At 37.3% G+C, this 22,733-nt stretch overlaps 3 protein-coding genes across 5 annotated transcripts in view; 1 reads left to right on the top strand and 2 right to left on the bottom strand.

The window, feature by feature from the left end:
- Positions 1-22,733, top strand: part of LOC129740438 (alpha-1A adrenergic receptor-like) — a 271,287-nt gene that overhangs the window by 87,444 nt on the left and 161,110 nt on the right. The window lies entirely within an intron of this gene.
- Positions 1,101-1,995, bottom strand: LOC129737645 (uncharacterized protein K02A2.6-like). The gene is made up of 2 exons (XM_055728805.1): positions 1,396-1,995; positions 1,101-1,277 (listed from the first exon to the last, which is right to left on the bottom strand). Exons 1-2 carry the CDS (start codon positions 1,993-1,995, stop codon positions 1,101-1,103), a joined length of 777 nt encoding a protein of 258 aa, XP_055584780.1.
- Positions 4,367-5,230, bottom strand: LOC129737644 (uncharacterized). The gene has a single exon (XM_055728804.1). It carries the CDS (start codon positions 5,228-5,230, stop codon positions 4,367-4,369), a length of 864 nt encoding a protein of 287 aa, XP_055584779.1.

Below are 22,733 nucleotides of genomic sequence, written 5' to 3'. Positions count from 1 at the left end.
CGTCCCTCCAGTTTGCTACTCTGGGTCCATGGGTGCAATTGGACGACTCTTGATACAATGCTAAGGAACACTGCACCCCCTACGCCATAAAGTCCACCTGGGGTCACTGATCATTGTTCCCACCTCGAACTGTTTGACACACCATACTTCAAAAGTGGGAGGTCAATTCGCGCTAATGCGCTCCAAGGCAATACTCGTTTCCGAGTCCTATGTCAGCAATACCTCATTCTAACACAACTCGAAGCGCAACCCCTCCTCTGACGAGTTAGGACCGACATCTCATATTGTTAAAAGAGGTCCCCATTTAGCGCAACTACTAACTTTGTGGAATTAGTCCAGGAAGTCAAGAAAAACAAAGCGAGTTGTCGGCGACACTTTCTCTGTTCGAACACGCGGGTCAGGAAGCAAGCCTCCTAAGCCACGTGTTGGACTTAGACTCCTCCGAACTCTCCAGTGTTGATTTAAGTCTCCACTCAGCGTGACTACTCAATTTTCAAGTCGGGTGCTTTACTCCCGAAGCGCAAATCAAGCTGTAAAACGCCCTCATGAGGTCACACTCGCGGTTCAGGCGCAACAATTCCCGAAACGCGTGTCGAACCCTGACACCTCCGGCATAAAACTGTGCCTCACTGACACTGACGTGTAAAACACGTCTCTAAGTGATCAGCCCACCATTATTGGCCACCACTTAGCACATCTACTCGTTTTTCGAGCCGGGTCTTTACTCACCGAAACGCAAAATGAGTTGGCGATCGCTCTCCCTCCGGCCACGTCCGCATTTCAGAACCATGACCCCCTGAACAGGTGTTGGACCCTCACCCTCACACCCAATTACTGGTACCTAAGTACCCGGGTATTGTATTTGCAGCAGAGCAGAAGTAACAGGAAGATAACCCGTATCCGGAATTAAGTAAAACGCACGAGTAAACTTCTAATTAATGATTTAATTTACTCTAGGTATAATCGCGTACTATTACAAATGGTGGCTGATGTAAGAGTGAATTTTATTACGCAGTAGATTTTCACCGCGTGCTCCGCTGACAGCATACAGTGCTGCCAGAATAACTGCCAGGATATGATAGCTTTTCCCCCGGAAAAGACTACTCCGTCGAATCAAAGGTCCAGTTTCTGTGGATCTCTGAACTTCCTTGCTGAACGACGTAGACCTTGGTTCGCTTGTACGCCTGGTGATCGGTTTCCAGCAGTGTTGCCAGTTGGTAGAGTAGGAGATATAGCAACGGTAGGTTTTGGTGAGTTTTGTGGATCGGGAATAGGATCTGTACAGGAAGGATCATCTGGGATTGGATTCTGGGGAGTTTTTTTTTTTTTTTTTACTGCGATTGAAACTTCTGAGTTTGTTAATTCGTTAAACCCACCATCCCGCGAAAATGTTACCTCTTGCGACGAGTATTGCTCCTCTACAACAACAGCCCGTAGTTGATCGATATGTCTCCTCCAAACACGTCCATCATCCAACTGTACGAGATAGTACGACTTACCAAGACGCTCTTTTATTACACCGAACTCCCAAATTGTAGAATGATCGTAGTTGCGTGCTGACACCCTCGATCCAACTGTCAATTCACGTACTTTTCCCTGAACTACGCTGTCTTTAGGGTCGTCTGAAGGAATCATCAGGTCTAAACGAGAACGTAACTGATGGCCGAATACCATCTGAGCAGGGGAATGTTCTGTAGTCGGATGTATCATTTTTCGATACGATAGTAAGATATTGTATAATTCGGAATGTAGATCGGATTCGTTACAATCCATGGACTTCAATTTGCATTTCATAGTCTGGATTAACCTTTCGGCTTGACCATTCGTCGCCGGGTGGTAGGGAGCACTTAGTTTGTGAACGACTCCACTCATCTTTAAAAACTCAGCGAACTCCGCGGACGTAAACTGAGGACCATTGTTACTCACAAAAACGGATGGAATGCCAAATGTACTGAAGAATTCCCGACAAACGCGAATTGTAGTTTCTGAAGTCATGTTCTTTAGGATACGTACCTCTGGCCATTTCGAATAAGCATCAATTAATATCAGAAAATAGAAACCCATAAATGTACCGGCATAGTACGCATGGACACGTTGAAAGGGTTCTGATGGGGTTTCTGGTGAAACGAAATTTTCGGAGGATTTGCTCTATTCACTTGACAAGACGCGCAGCTTTTAATAAGATTCTCAATGTCCCTGTCAATGCCTTCCCACCAGCAGTAACCTCGAGCTAGTGATTTGATTCGGGTTATTCCAAAATGTGTTGAATAAAGATCATTCAGAACTCTAACGCGCAAAGCAGGTGGAACATAAACGTGAACACCACGCATTAAGCAATCTTTTTGCAAACTAAATTTTTCTTGGTTAATACCGAAACGAAATCTAGCATCGATCGCTTTACCGGTTCTAAGTGCACGCATCAACTCGTGCACACGTTTGTCTTGTAGTGTAGCGCTACCGAGTTCATCAACAGTCAAGGGAAGTGTATGAATCGTATTTATTTCGACGGCATCTGATTCCTCAATTTCGAATCCCGAATCAATAGTGGCAACAGGTAGTCGCGACATTTCATCAGCGTTACAGTGATCCGAAGAACGACGATAACGTATACTATAATCAAATGCTTGTAAAAACGCGGCGTAGTGTTGCATAGGCATTGCCGACATAGTAGGTAAGCCCTTTACCTCCGAGAAAATCTGACTAACCGGCTTATCATCGGTAAATTTACGACCGTATAGATATTGCGAACACCGAATATTATCGCGTAGGCCTCCTTATTGATTTGAGAATACCTTTGTTGAGTTCTACTCAATGTTTGCGATGCGTACTGTAGAGGTCGCTCGGAACCGTCAGGGTACTGGTGGCTTAGATCAGCACCAACCCCATAAGGAAAAGCATCCGTAGCTAAAATCACCGGTAGAGTAAGGTCGTAGTGGACACTTAAATGGAACATCATCTTTTAGCAGATTATTAAGACGGTATAGAATTGTACTAAGATTGGGGAAAATCGACCGTAATTGCTAACGAGACCGATGAAAGAACGAATTTGTTCCTTGCTAGTAGGAATTGGCATATTTTCGATGGCGTCAATCTTTGAACGTAGCTGAACCTGCGTCACGCGAATGTCATCGATAAAAATTGTCACACCCGGAATATCTTGCAGGATCTGTTCCATTAATCTTTGAAAGATTGCAGGGGCTGAGGCCACTCCATACATGAGCCTCGTTGGACGAAACAGTCCACGATGTGTACTAAGGGTAAGTAACTCTCTATCTTCGCGACGCACTTCTAATTGCAAGTAAGCTTGCGACACATCTATTTTCGAAAATCGTTGTCCGCCCGCGACAGTCGCGAAAAGCTCTTCCACCGTTGTAAGGGGATGATCATCGACAAGTAAGTTGGGATTTAACATAATTTTGTAATCTCCGCATAACGTAATCAACGGCATTGCGAACTGCAAATGCAATGGGTCTTGCTTTAATGGCAGAAATATGGCCAATACGGTCATTAAACACGTTAGGGTATTTATGCAAAATATTTTTTAAAGCAGTCGTGGTAACTTCCGGCACCAAGCTACAGTGAGACATTGAATGCGTACCAGCTTTGAAAATGCGATTAAAATCAATATTTAAATAACGAAGCCAGTTTCGACCTACTAGTGGGTGGCGGCTGAATTCCGCAACGTGTAAAGGAAGTAGTGTCTCATCTCCATTAGCAACAACGTTTACATAAATTTTACCGAGAATCGAAATTTCATTATTGCATTAACTTACCGGTCGGAGGTCAACAGGATGATGGATAAGGTGAGGGAAATACCGTTGCTTATCTTGGGAACCGATGAATGATACCAGGGATCCAGTGTCGACCTCGAATCAAGGTTGCCGAAAAAAAAATTCTGTGTTTTTGAGAAAAAAAATTCTGAATTTCTGTGATTTTACCCAAAATTCTGTGATGGTTTTCTGTGATGCTTTTTCCTTTATTTTCGTAGAAAATTCATGATAAATTGGGTCTTTTTACATTTAAGTTTGGCAAAATCAATTAAAATTACATATCCCATCATACTTTTTTAATTAAAGGTAAAAAGAATCTAAATTTTGAATTGGCTAAAAAATCATAATTTTGGAAATCGATTAAAAATTCAAAAATTCTGTGAAATCTGTGAATTTTTCAAAATTCTGTGTTCTGTGACACAGATTCTGTGATGAAAATTTGCTCAAAATTCTGTGAAATTACAGATTTTTCTGTGATTTCGGCAACCTTGCCTCGAATGTGAGCACCTTCTTGTTGACGGTAATGTTGAGCATGAACTTGCTTGAAAAGTTCAGCGCCGAACGCAAGTGGAAAAGATCCTTAACCACGTTCGGTACTACGGATGATGTTCATCGTCTTTTCTCATCTTTTCCTTCCTTTTCGACTGGTAAACCTTTTCGAGATGTCCCTTCTTGTTGCAGAACTTGCACTTGGTAGTCACATATATGCATTTGTCGGCCAAATGACCATCATCGCCGCATCTGTAACCTGTTCTCTTTTGGCCATCGAACTTTTTCGACGACGCAGCTGCAGTCGAGTTGGTTGAAGATTGTTGATTGTTGCTTTTCTTCTTCTTGGTTTTGCCGTGCTCGATGTACTTCACTTCAGCAGACGGCCGAAGACGGAAACCATGCATTTCGTCGGTCCCACGGAACGACATCTCCATACCGAACGCAACCTCCTTCGCCCGCTCGAGTGTTAAATCGCGCACTTCCAGCAATCGCGATTGGATAACGCGGATCCGGATTCCGAAAACGAACTGGTTCCGGATAGCTTTGTTTAGGTGGGCTTCGAAATTGCAAGTCTGGGCTAATTTCTCCAAATCCATCAGATAGTCGCTCAACGTTTCATGTTCCAATTGTTTACAGCTTTGGAACTTAAAGTTTTCGAGTATTTCCAACGGAGCAGGAGTGAAGTGGTTCTTGAGAATCGTCACTATTTGATCGCAGCTTTTCTCCAGTGGCGGCTCGTCCATCAGCTTGTTGCACAGGATTTCGTAGGCCGCACCGCCCATGAAATACAGCAAGTAGTCCCGTTTGTTTACATCGGCTACTTTGTAGATCCGGAACGAAATCTGCAATCGGTCCAACCACCGATTGAACTTTCCAGCAGCTGGGTTGAACGATTCGAATGAAAATGTCACCGGCATAGTAGCAGCACCGGCCCCAGCGGCAGCAGCAGCACCTTCCGGACGGATCATCTTTGTAGAAAGAGAGGTTAGGAACTTCCGGTAATCTTTCGCGCAGGTTTGAATACGCACTCGTCGCCAAATTATTGTATTTGCAGTAGGGCAGAAGTAACAGGAAGATAACCCGTATTCGGAATTAAGTAAAACGCACGAGTAAACTTCTAATTAATGATTTAATTTACTCTAGGTATAATCGCGTACTATTACAAATGGTGGCTGATGTAAGAGTGAGTTTTATTACGCAGTAGATTTTCACCGCGTGCTCGGCTGACAGCATACAGTGCTGCCAGAATATGATACCGGGTGCACCACTTCTTCCGCGCGGGTTCGGCAGACCCGTCGACGGCCTCTAGTGGGTTTAGTGGTAGTTCTCTTGGCCGTACTTCTGCAATACGCCGGACTTGCAGACACGTTTTCGCCCTGGACCACGATGTGGTGCTACCAGCCCAGAGAATCGGAGTTGTAAGACAAGAGGTGATATGATCACTACCCAAAGGCTGGGTGTATGGGCACAGAGAACAGACGTACAAAATAGCTTACGAAACTTGTGTAAAATTTCCAACGACCGTTTTGAACCATTTTTTTGTTTTTTAGCTGGGCCACCAGATGTCTCCAAACACACCAAAGAGAACTGTCAACACCACACTGAGAAAAAAACAAAATTTTGTTTAGTTTTGAACAGGTCGTATAAACAGTTTGGCACTTTCGTAAAGTTGCATAATAGAAAAATATTTTTAAAGTTATTCGCTACTTCGTTCAAGTTAAAAATACTAAATTTTAAACAATATAATGCAAAAGCGATGCTCGAAAGTAGCCCGCATTGAGATATTTAAAGTCAGTTCTAATGGGCTGATCGTCAAGAATGTTTCTAGTTGACTGGAGCTTCGTTCAATCGTTAGTAAAAATCGGTTTCAACTGGTTTCTCTCAACTGATAGATGTTCAACGAGCCAATGTTTTGGTCGAAACTAGTCAGGTCGTTGTTCAATGGAGCAAGTTGAAATTAGTCGAAACCAATCCAGCTCGGCAGCAAGATTAGTTTCGACTTGGTAGAAATCGGTCGAAGTCAATTGGAAAGAGACAGGTGATAAACTGTCAATCCATTTCTACTTGTTTCGACCCGTTTCGACTAGACTTCATTGAACAGACATTGGATATAACCAATTCGTCCTCTGAAGATAGCCGTCCGAAAAATGCAAAAACTGATTCAAAAACTATTATTTTGATTGCCTCAGTACTGCTAAAATAATGGAAGTGAATTTCTGTTCAGCTAAAGGTATCTAGCAATAAATTGAACCCGTATATGTTAGAGACATTATACGATTACGCCTTTTCGAAAACTGGGCACTTGAAAATTTGATCTGTAACTTTTGAACGGCGTAATAGATGACACTGTTTCAATAGACTGAGACGATTTGGGGTCATTTGTGAATTTCTCAAACCCTGGGGTCTTAAAAGTTTCGTTTTGGTCCAAAACTCATCCATGATTTTTTGCAGAATTTTTAAGTAACGTTTACATGAGTAAATTTGAGCTTTTAGGTTTGTATGGGAAAATTGACTATTTTGTACTGAAAAATCAACATCATTTTTGTTTCTTCTGTGGAACCGAGCCTGCTAATGATTTTTGTGCCAATTTATAAATTTCTTCAAGGAAATTTTCCGCTGAACAACTTTGTCGAATATCATAACTTCGTATCTTTTTATACAAATAAGTTATAAGCTATTCAACAGGTGTATGTCTTTTGGCATTGATAAACAATAAATTAAATTGACACCACTTCTGGATGCCTAGCGATGTATTGCAAGACCACTTTTCATGCCATACTTCGTGGGACACAAGCAGTGGTGTCAATTGAATTTTTTGGTTTATCAATCCAAGAAGACATGCACCTGTTAAACAGCTATTAACTTTTTTGTCTAAAAAGATACGAAGTTATGATATTGGACAAAGTTGTTCAGCGGAAAATTTCCTTGAAGAAATTTATAAATTGGCACAAAAACCATTAGCAGGCTCGGTTCCACAGAAGAAACATAAACGATGTTGATTTTTCAGTACAAAATAGTCAATTTTCCCATACAAAGCTGAAGCTGAAATTTACTCATGTAAACGTTACTTAAAAATTCTGCAATAAATCATGGATGAGTTTTGGACCAAAACGAAACTTTTAAGACCCCAGGGTATGAGAAATTCAAAAACGACCCCAAATCAACTCAGTCTACTGTTTCAAGTCAATATTCAAAGTACGTGACTTGTGATATAGCTCAGTTGGCAAGTCTGTTGTCTCCTGAGCCGATGTCCGAGAGTTCGAGCCCAAGAGTAAATATCGAACACAGTTGTACCGGATAAGTTTTTCAATAACGATCCGTCAACTGTAACGTTGATAAAGTCGCGAATGCCATAAAGATGATAAAACGACTATAATCGAAACGAAAAAAAAATCAACGTATTTTTTGGATATCAGCATTTGAAATTTTACACACTTTTTTGAAAATTTTTTGTTCGAGCTTGTACGTCTGTTCTCTGTGGTATGAGGTCCCGAGTTGCATATTGTCTACCGTTCACCAGCCAATCAAAATAGTAAACTTAAAACTTTAACAGAATACAAATAACAAAATCCGCCATATTTTTTATGCTGAAAATATTGTACCAACGTTACTATTAATAAATTATAATTTTTCGGATTATGATTAAATATAGTATCCAATAAATTTAAACGAGCGCGGAAATTACAGTGTGACATATCGACACTGATGGATATCAACTACGGGTTGCTTTTAAAAATTCAATAATAAAAATTGGTCCAAACCAATCAGCCCACCATCCATCGGCATTTTGGCTGGGCATCTTGATTGGAGCTATTTAAGTACTGGGTCAATAAATTTTCAATCAATCCATAAATTGAAGGTTAAATTGACCGTGTATCTTCTCGTGATTTCCTTCCTTCACGTTTATTTCAAAATCATTTTCTGAAATAACTTTTAACACCGGCCGTCCGAAAAGCATGCCATGATCAATAATTCATAAAGCGCACAAATAACCAATATCGCTAAGACTAAACTGACATCATGTAGCTTTCACGTCTGCCACGGCCTACTACCAACTCCACCTACTATTCACGAAAGCGTCGGTCGGCAAGGACGAGGTACAATATCACATAAAATAGATCCAATCCGATATGGAATGTTTTGTTACCAACAGAAACCGATGATGCACAATAATTTATATTATCAACCTTTTACTCCGTGTTCGTTTTTTTTTGCTTCCTGCGTCCGGAAACCTTGAAAATGGTTGGTAAATCCAATAATTTTCCAAGAAGGCTCGTTATCAATTTGGTTCCTTTTTTCGGGAAGCCACTTCGTTGGCTCCTTGTGAACGGAAACAAAAATTTGTACCCTAGTCCTCGATGTTGGAGAACGATTTTCGTCGCAGTAAAATGGGGTTTGTCGTTCGCGGCGATAAGACTATTTTCTGTTTTGTTTTTTTTTTTTGCTGAAAGGTGAAGGGGAAAATGAGCTAATTTAAAGCTTTTACCAACAAAACCATTAGCGTTCTCTTTATAGTTTTCCACAGCATAAAAGTTTAATCGAAATGTACTGTTTACAGCCTAAATATTTATTTGTCTATATTCAAAAGTTTGCCGAGGATGCATTACAGCTAAAATCTCAGTACATTCTTCGAAATTATACTTTCTCCGAAGCACGGTCGATTTCCGACTAGAAACCTTGCCCGCTAATCCGATTAGCTTATTGAATAGCCATCGAATACGTTCAGAATTGCTAATAGGGTGTAATTTAGATGAAAAGCTTCCATCTGAGCTGATCGGCGAGATATAATCCTTCATCTTTAGCTTTTTTCCCTTCACTTTTCTGACGAAACCAAATTTATCCTAATTCAACTTTCTTTCCTCCATCTTCACGCAATTAGATCGCACTCGAGCCGGCAGAAAGAAGAAGTCTATATTTCGTACAACATTCAGTCAAGTTTTCTCGGATGGAATTGACTTGTTCGACGGGGCAGAAAACTTAGCTTAGCACAGGAAAAGATGGTTTCGATCATGCAAAAGTATAATTCAATACACATAAACGTTATTTATAGTTCCCCCTTTCCCTCGGCCAAACAAACTGGCAAGGCAGTGCGCGGTGCAAGTAACCCTCGAAGGCTTGTGGTGGATAGTGTAACCGTAATCTGCCACCAAGCCACAAGCCGTCATTGAAGGCATACATAAGTACATAGAATGTTGCAAATGGAACTTATTTGCTCTTGGAAAAGAAGTCGTCCTTTTCTGGGAATTGATTTTCGGCATCGTTGATACTGGATAACACTGTTCGACTCAAGTTTGTGATTGGATCCCAAGCGTTGATTTTATGTATGACATCGAATAACATGAAGGTTGACAGAACCGGCAGAATTGATGATCTAACCCAAAATAACACTCTATTTAAATTTCAATTCATCTAACGTGCATCTCACAGTACAAAAACGGTTCTTATAAAAGTGCATAACGATGTTGTAATAATATGGATGAATAGGGTCTATCAGCTGGTAATTGGTGGAACTCGTTCAGTCATATCGAGGAAGTGCTTATGCTTATGCTTAAGATACATACACAACCAGATCTTGTCAGCATCCAAGTGAGTAGTAAAATTACTTTATTACCCATCTTAACTCGGCCGGGCCCACTGTGCAGTATTGGACGCGGAGGCAACTGGAACCAAGGGAGGAAGTACCAGTACCATACGTTTCCATGGTTATAAAATGTTTTAAATATTCACGTTGGAAGCACATTTGCTAAAATTTACTGTGCTCCTTCACGGTGGCTCTAGTGAGTTCGTTCTTCTGCGGATGGAAATGAGATTTTTCTGCACAGAAATCCAAAACATTGCGGTGTAAATTGATTTATAAATTTAAATTGAATCATATCTGTATTAAACGATAAATCAAATAATTTTTTCGGAATTTTGTGCACCATCATCTCTTGTCATTGACCTTGGATAAAGTGCCTTCGCTCGCTCTTGAAAATAAATATTGGAAGAACAGAGAAAATAAGTACCATCACAAAATCTTTCGAAATAAGCCAAATAAAGATTTGGCGGGAGAAATATATAAAACGAGCATATGAGCAAACTGTCAGGTTCCAAGGCGCAACATAATTTTTTATTTGTACGACAATTTCATGCAAATTCTTTATGCGCATCTCACTTCGCTTCCAGCCACTTGTTCGAAAATCATAAAAGCAATTTCAGCACACCATTATGAATTTTTAAACTAGAAAATGTTTCCGAAATTGTACTTCTGTAGATGAAAAAAGTATGTTGCAATAAAAAAAAACTCTCCTGCGCTCCCCGAAAATTGCAGTAAAATGCCACACGTCTCTTTATACAGTGAGGGGCAAAATAAAGTGTCCAAGTTATTTTTTTTCTATTTCCTTTATTTTTCTGGTTAAAATTTAACGAAAACACATCGTTATCATTTTTCAAATATTGTTTATTATGTTCTTTTCATGTTTGGTTAATGTTGCGCTGGTAAAAAAATGTTTTTCTGAAAAAAACAGTTAATATTTCACAAAAAAAAAACAGGGGCAAAATAAAGTGTCCAGATCGGTACAGCTTCAAATTGACTCAAACTGAAGGCAAACAAGAACGATTTAATAATGGGAATGGCCTCCTTCGGCCTTCAACACCTCCTGCAAGTGCTTCGGTATACTTTCAACAAGGTTTTGCAAGTGTTGTGGGTCGAGTTCCTCCCACGCATGCTCCATGGCATCAAAATAAGTATTTTTAATTTGTAACACCATTCTTATCAATCAGAGCATCGAGGATGGCCCACAGATTTTCTATGGGGTTCAGATCAGGACTTTGTGGGGGCCATTCAAGGGGTTTGATGTGGCAGGAACGGGAAAATGACTTCATCAGATTGGCCGTATGCTTCGGATCGTTATTCTGCTGTAAAACGAAGCGCTCTTCGAGGCCCGTCTTGATAAGGGATACCTCGAGGTTTTCCCGCAAGATATTGGAATATGACTCAGCTGGCATGATTCCGTCAATTTTTACCAAATTGCCCACCCCACCCCAAGAAAAGCACCCCTACACCATCACGTTACCTCCTCCGTGCTTGACTGTTCCTTGGATATGGCGGTCTTGGAGCTCCTCACCTGACTTGCGCCACATATCATCCCGCTTCTTCCGGTTGAATAGCTCGAATTTGGATTCGTCGGCCCACAACAATGTTTTCCAGTATTCGAGCTGTTTATCGGCGTGTTCCTTGGCGAACTTGAGCCGCTTAGCCTTGTTCACCTGGTTGATGAAAGGCCCTCTCACTGCGATCTTGCTATGGTACTCCTTTGTATGGATGTGGCGACGGACAGTACGACGCAATACCGAAAATTGGAGCTCTTCCTGTATCTGCCGGATCGTTATTATTGCGTTTTTCTTCACTTCAAGAATGATTTTCTTGTCCGTTCTGGCATCTGTCTTGGGCTTCAGTCCTCTTCCTGCGCGATCCATCTCCGATCCGAACGTTTTCATCTTCTTCATGATTTTTGATACCGTGTCTTGTTGATTCCGTAGTGCTTGGCCACTTCCCGGTGCGTTTGACAGTTATTCACATCACGAACAAACAGTTTCCGGATGGACAACGGAATGGAACCAGAAATTTATGCGTTCTCCATATTTTACAACTTATTCGAATGTAGACACCTGTTTGAATACTCCAGAGCCAAGACAGTTGTTTATGAAACGTCAAAATACACAAAACAAACAGATTCGAGGGGCTTCGCGATGGAAACTTATCGAAATTATATTGATTTTTGAGTTGGACACTTTATTTTGCTAATTTTTTTTTTTGGAATATTAATTCTTTTTCTATCAGAAAAACTTTCTTTTTTTACCAGCGCAACATTAACAAAAATTGAAAAGTACATAATAAACAATATTTTAAAAATGAAACCGATGTGTTTTCGGTGAATTTCAACCAGAAAAATAAAAGAAATGATAAAAAAATAATTTGGACACTATTTTGCCCCTCACTGTACATTAGACTAGTTCACTTTTCGGCCTTTTTCGCTGATCACAACGCCACTTACAGGGTTTGATCCTCATTCATTTTCAAGTACTCTGGCCAAATTTGAGCTCATTTGAGTAAGTTTCCAGCGTGCGCTAGGAGTTTTATTGAAAAAAGTCAATTTTTCTGGAAAATTTCCGTAGATGTGTTCTAGCAAGCTGTTGTTAATATAAAATGATAATTTTATAGTGCTCGGTGATTGGTATGACAAGCATTCGTATGGACCTGTTTAAAATAATTGACTAAATCAAACCAAAAAAATTTAAAAATTCATAAACTACCAACTTTTACAGAAAATTTACTTACAAGTTAAGAGCTTAAAATCAGTAGTAAATAGAAAAAAAAATATTTTCGATATAAACTTTTCATAAAAAGATAGCCTTATTTATAACCTTTAATTTGATGTATAACACTTAATTATCGCAACAGTACAAGCAAAGATATTCAAACATTCACATCACATTCTTTGAATCATAATGTTGTCTCCATTCAAGTTTTAGCATCATGCAACCTGCAAAACGTGGCATCAAGAGGACTTGCTTACAACTTGATCAAAGCGCGCGCTTTTTTTAACTCCTGACCCCGTCATGGGGCTATGTGGTTTATCTATAGGTGAGGACAAGACTGCACTTGCACGAGTGTGAGAATCAGTTTTTTCAATGTTTTGATTGCTACGTCACAAACGTTCATGAACGTGTCGACGTTGAAGTTGCGTTCATCGACGACATGTAACATTTCATGTTATTTGAATCAAAGCACCCTTTTATTTACGCTTTTTCTTCCTGACGCCTAGTGAGACGACGCTATGAGTTCTAAATAATAAACAACTTTTTTTGCGTCCCAAACATACTTCCTAATATGTTTCTATGGCTACATTTCGACGCCTAATACTTGACTTCGTGATGGCGTCGCGTTACGTCACAATCGTTCATAAACAACTGTATGGATACAACGAACTAATACTAAAGTTTTTAGTTGTCCCCACCTATAGATAAACCACATAGGTCATGGGGTACTTGATTGAATAAAATATCCTTTCTTGTGCACAAGTTGGTGTGGAGCAAACTTGAATGAAAAATATTTTATCAAATCAAATTTGTTGCATAGATATTTGAATAACTTTGCTAGCACTCTTGCGATCATTAAGTGTTATACATCAAATTAAAGGTTATAAATAAGGCTATCTTTTTATGAAAAGTTTATATCGAAATTTTTTTTTTTTCTATTCACTACTGATTTTAAGCTCTCAACTTGTAAGTAAATTTTCTGTAAAAGTTGGTAGTTTATGAATTTTTAAATTTTTTCGGTTTGATTTAGTCAATTATCTAAAACAGTTCCATACGAATGCTTGTCATACCAATCACCGAGCACTATAAAATTATCATTTTATATTAACAACAGCTTGCTAGAACACATCTACGGAAATTTTCCAGAAAAATTGACTTTTTTCAATAAAACTCCTAGCGCACGCTGGAAACTTACTCAAATGAGCTCAAATTTGGCCAGAGTACTTGAAAATGAATGAGGATCAAACCCTGTAAGTGGCGTTGTGATCAGCGAAAAAGGCCGAAAAGTGAACTAGTCTACTGTACATCAATCAACGGTATTTAAGAATTTTCCAATTTTGAGAATTCTCAGGGAGAAATTCCCGGATTGAAACATCAGTTCAGAATAAATTAATAAGAAGGATCATGGAACGAACTCACCAATTGTTGAAGTAGGAAGTGTGTTTCCTCCCCAAGTAACACAGATTATGCCAACTAGCATTACGAAGTTTTATCATGGTTTAATTATGGCATTTTTTTGTGCAGCTCGTTTTATGGCGGTATTATTATGGTCATGCGGAATGCTTATATTTTTGTTTCGACCATATGTTTTCAGATGGTTTTGAAAACACTAATAAAACTTTTATTAAACATGCTGTTTTAGTTATTTTGAAAGTGTTGTGAATGCTTTTTTTAAACTATAATAAAACACAAACCTAGAAGTTTGCTCCAAGCTTTCTTTTGCATGTTTTATGATAGCACTCAGTGCATGATTATTAAACCGCCATAAAACTTAGTGACAGTTCTCGATCAAGATGTCAAAACTGGACACGCTCAGATTAGATAGCACATATTTGAATTGGAACTCCCATTTTTACACATTTTTGGTAAGTTATGCGTGTTGGTTTTGAGTTAAAATTAAAAAAATACATCTTTGAAAACTTGAAAAAACTGTTGCTTGACGCCATCATTAATTCAAGATGGCGGCTTTCGCTTTTATTTTCAAAACTGTAAATTACTGAAAATATCGTGAAACCTTCACAATATGGTTATTAGGTGAAAGTAATAAGAGAGTAGAATAAGAGTAGAAGTCAAATTTCGTTGCCCGTCGCCATCTTAAATCCAAGATGGCGGCTACCACTCAACTTGAAAATACTGTAAATGACTGAAAATCGCATTAAACCTATATTATAGGGGTATAAGTTGAAAGAAATCAACCGGTAGAAGTTGAATTTCGCTATCTGACGCCATCTTGAAATCCAAGATGGCGGCTTCCGCTAAACTTTAAAATGTAGTAAATGACTTAAAATGACATGAAACCCAGGTGGTAGTGGGTGGAAGGGCTTAACGAGTAGAAGTCGAATATTGCTATCTTACGCCATCTTGAAATCCAAGATGGCAGCTTTCTATAAACTTTAAAAATGCTCTAAATCATTGAATATCGCATGAAACCTCCAAAATATGGGTGTTTGTCAATTGGGATAAGCTATAAAAAGTTTATTTTTGCATTCTGACGCTATCTAGAAATCCAAGATGGTGGCTTCAGCTGAACTTAAAAATACTGTAAATGAATGAAAATAGCATGAATCTCCCAAATATTTTGTATTGGGTGCTAAGGCTAAATGATAGAAGTCAAATATCTGTTTTCGCGTTTCTCTGAAAATCTGTAAGTGACTGAAAATCCCACAAAAACCACCACAATACAGACCCCGTTCGTTTTTGGCAACATTCGATTTTGACAACATCGAATTTGGTACATGTGCCTAAATCAGACGGTTAAGAGAAACAACATAACCCTATAGTTTTCGCAAGAACAAGACCAATACAATTTAAACATAATAGCATGATAGGAATAATAGAATTACATAAATGGCAAAAAAACAAAAACTATAAACAAAACAAGAAAAGTGCTAAATGCATTAGAAACATAATGAAAAAATAATAAAAGTTATTTAAAATGATCTAAATTGTCTTAAAATAGTAGTTTTAATGTAGTATTACGTGAAAAAAGTTGTGTTCAACGATTTTCATTGATTAACAGTATTTTAAATTCAGTGGAAGCTGCCATCTTGGATTTCTAGATGGCGTCGGAAAGAAAAAAAACGACTTCTAGTTTAGCCCTTTCACCCAATACCCGTATAGTGGTGGTTTAATGCGACTTTTTTGTCATCATTAAGCATTAAAAGTTGAGCGGATGCCGCCATCTTGGATTTCAAGATGGCTTCTGATAGCGAAATTCAACTTCTACTCGTTAAGCCCTTTCACCCGATACCCATTTTGTTGGGGTTTCATGCGATTTCAAGTCATTTACACCATTTTAAAGTTCAGCGGAAGCCGCCATCTTGGATTTCAAGATGGCGTCAGACAACGAAATTTGACTTCAACTCATGATTTATTCCACGGGTCATTCACAACCAATCCCTTCCCAGTCAATTATTATTCTACCTGACTTTTTTTAAACGTGTATTTATGGCAGTTAACAGACAGTTCAACCGTCGAAATTCTTAGTAATTGTGAGTTCCATTGAATTCTGTCACACATACATCAACACTGAATGTTGTTCATGCGTATGCTATACGAACAAGATGAACCATCCTTCTGATTGTTCATCTTGTTCATGTTTTTTCCTGCTTGTATGAGTGAAGCATGGTTGTCGGCTATACTGCAAAGCTCAAGATCAAGCATGGCTGCGGCAGTGATTCCAGTATCATATTTTTGACGAATTTAAGTAACTTTCATTTCGGTTAAACCATGTCGCAGTAAAATGGATGACTTCAATCTATTGCTATAATCGTGAATTTTAGCCAAAAAATGTCGCCTTAATTTTTGAAAGGCAGTCTAAATAACTAATAGCTTTGTTATAAGTTTTCGCTCTATTTGCTCGGTCATTACAGTCAGAGGATCCAAATGCTAAGTTCAGTCGAAAAGAAACATTCTTGACTATCAGTCTCACTCAGCAGTAACAATTCTAGGGGACTTTCACGAATCACTTTGCCTTCATATTGAAAACAAATTCAGTACTTCGAGCAAGTTCGAAGGATATAATTTACTTATAATTTACTTGAGTTAAGATATATTATTTTCATTATGTAACATGACAAATGTGTTACGAAAGTTAAACTCTGGAAGCATGCCCCGTATCTTGGAATTTGATCAAAAATGACTAAACTTTGTTGTGTTTTGTTGTTCTTGTTGTTTCAACTGCAATTGACATTTCTCATTGTTATTCTTAGAGATACCTGGAGCCTCAGCCATTGTGTAGTTATAAAAGTCAAAATCAATATTTAATCTGATATATCATCAACAAAATAAGATTTGAAAAAAGTTTTAAAAAACAAACTGAGAGATCTATAAAATTTTTCGAAAATTGCATACCTGGCAGCACTAGTATAAAACGAAAAAGTCCGCTATTTTTGCGTCACTTGAATTCAGTCATTCTTTTGTTTGGACAGCCATCATGTACGTTCACCGGACCCGGGCGGAAAGTGAAAATAATAGGCGGAAATTTTTAGAGAGCTCTTTCACTCTTGGTAAGAAGTTTTCATCATTCAAATTCCGGAAAAAAACTAATAAACATTTCCCTTTCAGATTTCTCAATGGGATCGGAAAACGTCTCTTTTCGGACAATCAAGATGGGCAAAAATAACTGGAGATGCAGCAGAGAAAAAGGAAAATTACGGCGAAATAACACCAAGAAGATATACGACGATAATTTCTTCAAAACATGCATTATCGAGTACCGGAACGGTGTGGGTTGATAGGTGCAAAATACAGCGTGCATAAATAAGAAAAGCCCCATAAAGGGTTTTTACCAGCAACAAGCAGGTAAGCCAGACAATCAAAATTTTGATCTTTTAACTATCCTAAAATGTATTTTTGTATTTCAGTACTCGTCGGACAGATAATTGAAGCGCTTCAACAATTGTTTCATGCCGCAGGTCATTCAGAGGGCCGTCTAGTTCCGGTCGGTTTAAGTGATGAAAGCAGATTTCCGTCGAATATTTTTTTAAAGTGTGCTAGAATAACTTAGGGAACGCTAAGTACCAGTCTTGTACGGTTGAACTTGTAAGAAAAATAAACTAAAAAATTTTATATATTTTTTTGATTCCATGAAATATTCCGAAAATTCCAAAAACAATTTTCGATTGACACGGCACGCACACATGTGCATTACTTTTTCTTAGCACTCACACATGTGCACGTTCCAATCCTCTCACTGATACAATTAAACCATGACAGATGAGGTCGAAAACTGTCATTATGAACCGGGAAATTCATTCCATGTAGAAACGGTTGGGCCATTTTCTACTTGGCTGCCTGTAGAAATTCTACTAGAATTCTACTAGAACGTCTACTAGAATTCTAGTAGCCCTAGTAGAATTTTTATTAAGCGGGTTTTCATTCAAAAAGTCTGTCCTCATTTACTGTACTAATGATTAACAACTCAGAAATGAGGAACTCAACCTTAGCGTGTAATTGGTTGGCTTGCGAGAGAAACGTCAAATCGTAGCTTTTTTTGGGGTCATCATTAAACCATAATAAAACTATGAATTGACTCACGCCATGTTGGTTGCAAAATCGAAGGGCACAAAATGACGCCATGTTGATGGATTCACAATGCAAGCATTGGACAAATTTTTTTCAGGCCTTTTTTCATCAATTCCATCATGATTGACCATCAGATTTGACGAGGCGCATTTATTTTTAGATACTATTTCATATACATTTTACCTAAAATCTTGACTGGCAGTAGAAAAGAAGCTCAATATATGGTTAAAACATTGGTTTTTTAGCTATTAATTTTACCAGATCATATCTGAATAATCCAATCATCATTCATCAACCATTATGGTTGCTGGGAAAAATAAAAAAAAAACTCCGAGAACTGACAGAACCGAAAAAAAAATTCTAACATATTTTATAATAGCTTTTTAAAAGCTTTGGTGACCAAAATTGATGACCAACAATTATATGTCTTGATGACGTTTCTAGGATAGGGCCAAATAGCCTGATTTTGGCTTAATTAGAGTCCAGGTGATGTTATAGAATGCGCTTTAGCTTTTTATGAAGATTAATGCGATAGTCCAAACGATATTTTGCTGACCATAATAAAGCTAAAATTGTTACTTGGGTCTTGCAGCGGATCATTCAACGATTTAAACTGCTGGAGGTGGATGAAATCAATGGAGAATCGGGTCGGGCAGATACATTAAAATATGAAATTATCTATTACTATGCTCTATCCACTAATCTCAAGAAAAATTCACAATTACAAAATGACAAACTACTTAAACTACGAAAAAAACACGTGCGATACCAACAAGCCCTCGCCTACTTCTCTCCGTTCAGTCATATCGAGAGAGTGGATTCCAAACTGTGTAATTTGAAAGGTGTTGTCGGAATTGGGAGATCCTCAAGGATTAATATTAGGACCCTCATTTTATCGCCTTTTGTAAACGACCTGCAATCTATGCATGCTTGAAATCTAGATGAGTTTTATATTGAAACTCAAAACGGTGGTTAACCTTTTGCCAATAAACTTCTCCAAAAACAAGGCCAAGTGTTTCGAAAGACAATTATCCTTCCCAATTTCAACACAATTAGTTCTAAATTTGCAGGCTGTGCTGAAAACCTCGGAGTCGTTTTCGATCGGGATTTTTTTTTCTAGAAATTGACAAATCGATTTTGAAAATCAATGCTGCAAAGTATACGGTGCACTTAAAAGATTAAATTTTCTTCTGTTTCTTCATGGAAATTTTCTCTATTTTCGAGGCTTTGGAAAGATCTGTCAGTAAAATGTGTATTTGTGTGGCCTGAACCAGCCGACTTTGGAAAATCTTACACGTTGCGGGCCGAAATTGATTCTAGGCCTGCCACATGATCCCATGCAAAATCAAGGGATGTCGCGCAACGAGCCTTAATTTGTGTAGTATTTTGAGACAAAATTCACAACATTATTCTTTCATCATTTCTCTCTTTTCAAACTTATTGTTGAGGAATGATGGGTTAATTTTATGCACCTTGGTTGTAGCTTCAAATGAAATGCGTTGGTACTATAAAATTGGATATTTAAACAGTCTCCGCGGCTATAGAAACATCCAACGATTTTTTTTTTTTCAAATTTTGACACTATCCAAACAGGTTTAATAAATTTGAAGATTGAAAATAAAACTGAAGACAGAGGTGTCGGAACTAAAAAAAATGCAATCTTTTCTTCCCGGCAATGTCGAAAAAGCTACGTTTTATCATTTGAAAAAAATCATGATATTCATAGCTAACGTTCTTCCTTTTTTTTTTTGAAAAGTTGATTTTTTTAAGTTTTGTGAGCATCGTTTAATTTTCTAAACAATTTGCACTAGTTTAAAAATCATGGTTGAAACACAATTTAAAAAAAAAATAAATCAAAGATCTAGTTTTGAAAATGACAGCACATTTGAAACATATTTATTTATAATAGAATAATGCTTTCAACACTTTTAACTGAATAATAATAAAGATTTCAAATGGTTTTGAACTTTTTCGAATGTATCATCGATATGGGAAAAACTTAAGAATCTGACGGGTGTGTGGCAAGCTTACTGAAATTTCCGTGAGATTACAAAATATGTTTATTTTTGCGACTTCAAAACACATGATATTTTGCAGCTTCCAAAATTAATATTTCAGGGGTATTATATTTAACATTTTTCCGTGACATAAACCCTATTTGAAATCCACATTACTTTTTTTATTTTTCAGCAGATATTAAAACATGGCACATCGAAACACATTTAAAGTTAACAGCTTTTCAAAGAAATATTTTAAAAATGTAGCAGTGAAATTCTATGCGAAAAATAATAAATAAGCTACACAAACTATTAAATAGTACCGTCTGCAAAAAATTAGCAAATTCTAAAACTGGGTGAAAATCTGAAGTCGTCCTGCTTATATTGCCTTATAGAGTATCAATTTTACCGTGATATTTACAGTTAAAATTTCGTTGGTTTCAATGGAAGCTAACAAATGAAGAAAATTCTTCCTTCTAAACTGCCTAAAATACTACACATTGACAATAAATAGTTCAATTCGTTAATAAATATTTTTGATTTTCGGTATAGCTTCGTAATAAATTTTAAAGTTTTTTTTAAAAAATATCATATTATTCTATCCATGACGCCTTTAAAAACCAGTCAAAATTAAAACTTGTGTCATGTACCCATTAAGGAGCTCCTATCGCTTTTAGAATAATGGCAAAGGTAATCAAATAAGAATAATTCATCACAGTACATATCTGTTATTCGAAATTACTGTTCATGTGTTAAATATTGTAAAATTAAAAACTATACAGGTTTTACTTCGAATTGAGTTTCCAATTCTTGAATGATTGAGACAGATTTTGATGAACTACATCTCAAAATGGTACAGTAACCATCAAGAGCCTCAACTCTTAAATAGAACTAAGATTTGAATGTGGTCATTCTGGAAAAAGCCCGTGGCCACATGTGGCCCGCGGGCCATGGTTTAGTCATTCAAGGCTTTCGAAGTCAGCGAAAACAAGAGTTTTTTGTTACGAAAACTCTGGCTCTCTGACCACAGAAGCAGATTCTTACCAATCTTGATACTTTGTACAAAACTACCTCAAATACGAATTATAAACGACATTCTTGACACTATTTTTACCAATTTTCTCCACAATAGCCATTTTTTGTTGAACTTTTTGTCATAACAACAGTTTTCCCACATGGAGCAGTATCATACACTAACGATCTCTATTATCTTCTTCCCAAGACACCCAAAAGATTTCCTTTATCGTTTTTGGATTATTGATGAACGATTATACTAATCGTTTTTTCATGAAATGGAATCGTTTAGACACAAATAACGATACAGGGAACGGGTTGTTAAGTAAATAAACGATTCAATTTTTTGCTTTTTTCTTTTCCAAAACGGACGTGACCTGAGTAGTACGATACGTGTAATCTTTACTTAATGATATTTTTTGGGCAATGTGACGATAGAAGGCATCGTTTAGTAATATTTAAAAGATAAAAAACCATCTAGGCAGGACGATTCGGGGTATCCTTGGTAATAAATAGGAATATAAATAAATTCGATAGTAAAAATGTAAAATATAAGTTTTATTTTATTTTATTATAATTAAAATAGTCATTTTATAGTAGTTACAAACATATTTCCTATAATAACTTAAAAATCCTATATAAAATGTGGTTTTGAAAATAAACTTTCTAGGCTGATCTAAACGTTCAACTACTTCGCAGAATCTTTTGATTGAAAAAATAAAATAAAAACTATTTTCATAGTAATACTTTAAATCTGACAGTTTCTAAAAACAGTAAATTTGAACTCCCTAGTCTAGTTAACATAGAATTTGTTATTTTAGTTTAGCATTCTAAACCCCTAAAATCATGCTTTATTCAAATTTGATTCAAACTGATTTATATGGGAATCATTATTAATATTTCTTTGACAACACATTTGAAGTGTTTTTTTCATGAACTTTCATTTTTGCAAATTGCACAATTTGCAAATAATTGACTTTTGTTCTGTGACACATTTCATCGGGATCAAATTGTTGGACATTTGATGTTTATTTTCATTGTAATGTAACATAAAAACCATCTAGCGGATAGTTGTTCGAATACAAGTAACTGAATACGAAATTCCTGGAATGGTTTTTAAAATATTAAGCTGAATTTCTATAAAAATATGATTTTTTTTCTGAGAATCTGTTTGAAAGTTTTCATTTTATATTCCGCAATCCTGATTTTGTTTAACAAACGAATTCGAGATCCGATTCAGACATCTATCTGCAAATCCGATTCTAAGAATCTGCGAAAAATAATATTTGAATCTCATTGTTTATAACTCATATTAAACCATGTTATTGATTTTGGGATTTCATTATTGTTTTGGGATTCTAAACGCCTAAAATTGTATACAGAATCAACGCCTCATCGTTTTCGATATTACTATAGATTTTGAATACCTACTGACTTTGACTGTTATATAAAATTAGATCCTAGTTTTCAACTCTTATCTTAACTTCTTATTCTTTTAAGCAGATGCATCTGGCAGCGACTCAATGTCTGACATTCATCGAAAAGTGATTAAAGCTTTTAGTATGCTGGATTTTGCCTGGTATACTAGCCGAACCCTCAACACGCAGGTTATGTCATAGTCTCTGTTGGAACG

Source organism: Uranotaenia lowii, chromosome 1, assembly GCF_029784155.1.
Source record: "Uranotaenia lowii strain MFRU-FL chromosome 1, ASM2978415v1, whole genome shotgun sequence".
Lineage (NCBI taxonomy): Eukaryota > Metazoa > Arthropoda > Insecta > Diptera > Culicidae > Uranotaenia > Uranotaenia lowii.
Note: the sequence above shows the minus strand (reverse complement) of the source record. Positions and strands in the feature narration are given on the sequence as shown.

What these genes read in the sequence shown, in the direction of transcription:
- LOC129737644 (XM_055728804.1), bottom strand. Translation starts at nt 5,230, where the DNA reads ATGATCCGTCCGGAAGGTGCTGCTGCTGCCGCTGGGGCCGGTGCTGCT.
- LOC129737645 (XM_055728805.1), bottom strand. Translation starts at nt 1,995, where the DNA reads ATGACTTCAGAAACTACAATTCGCGTTTGTCGGGAATTCTTCAGTACA. An exon ending in AGCAATACTCGTCGCAAGAG is followed by an intron (nt 1,278 to 1,395) that starts GTAACATTTTCG and finishes CTTCCTGTACAG; the next exon opens with ATCCTATTCCCGATCCACAA.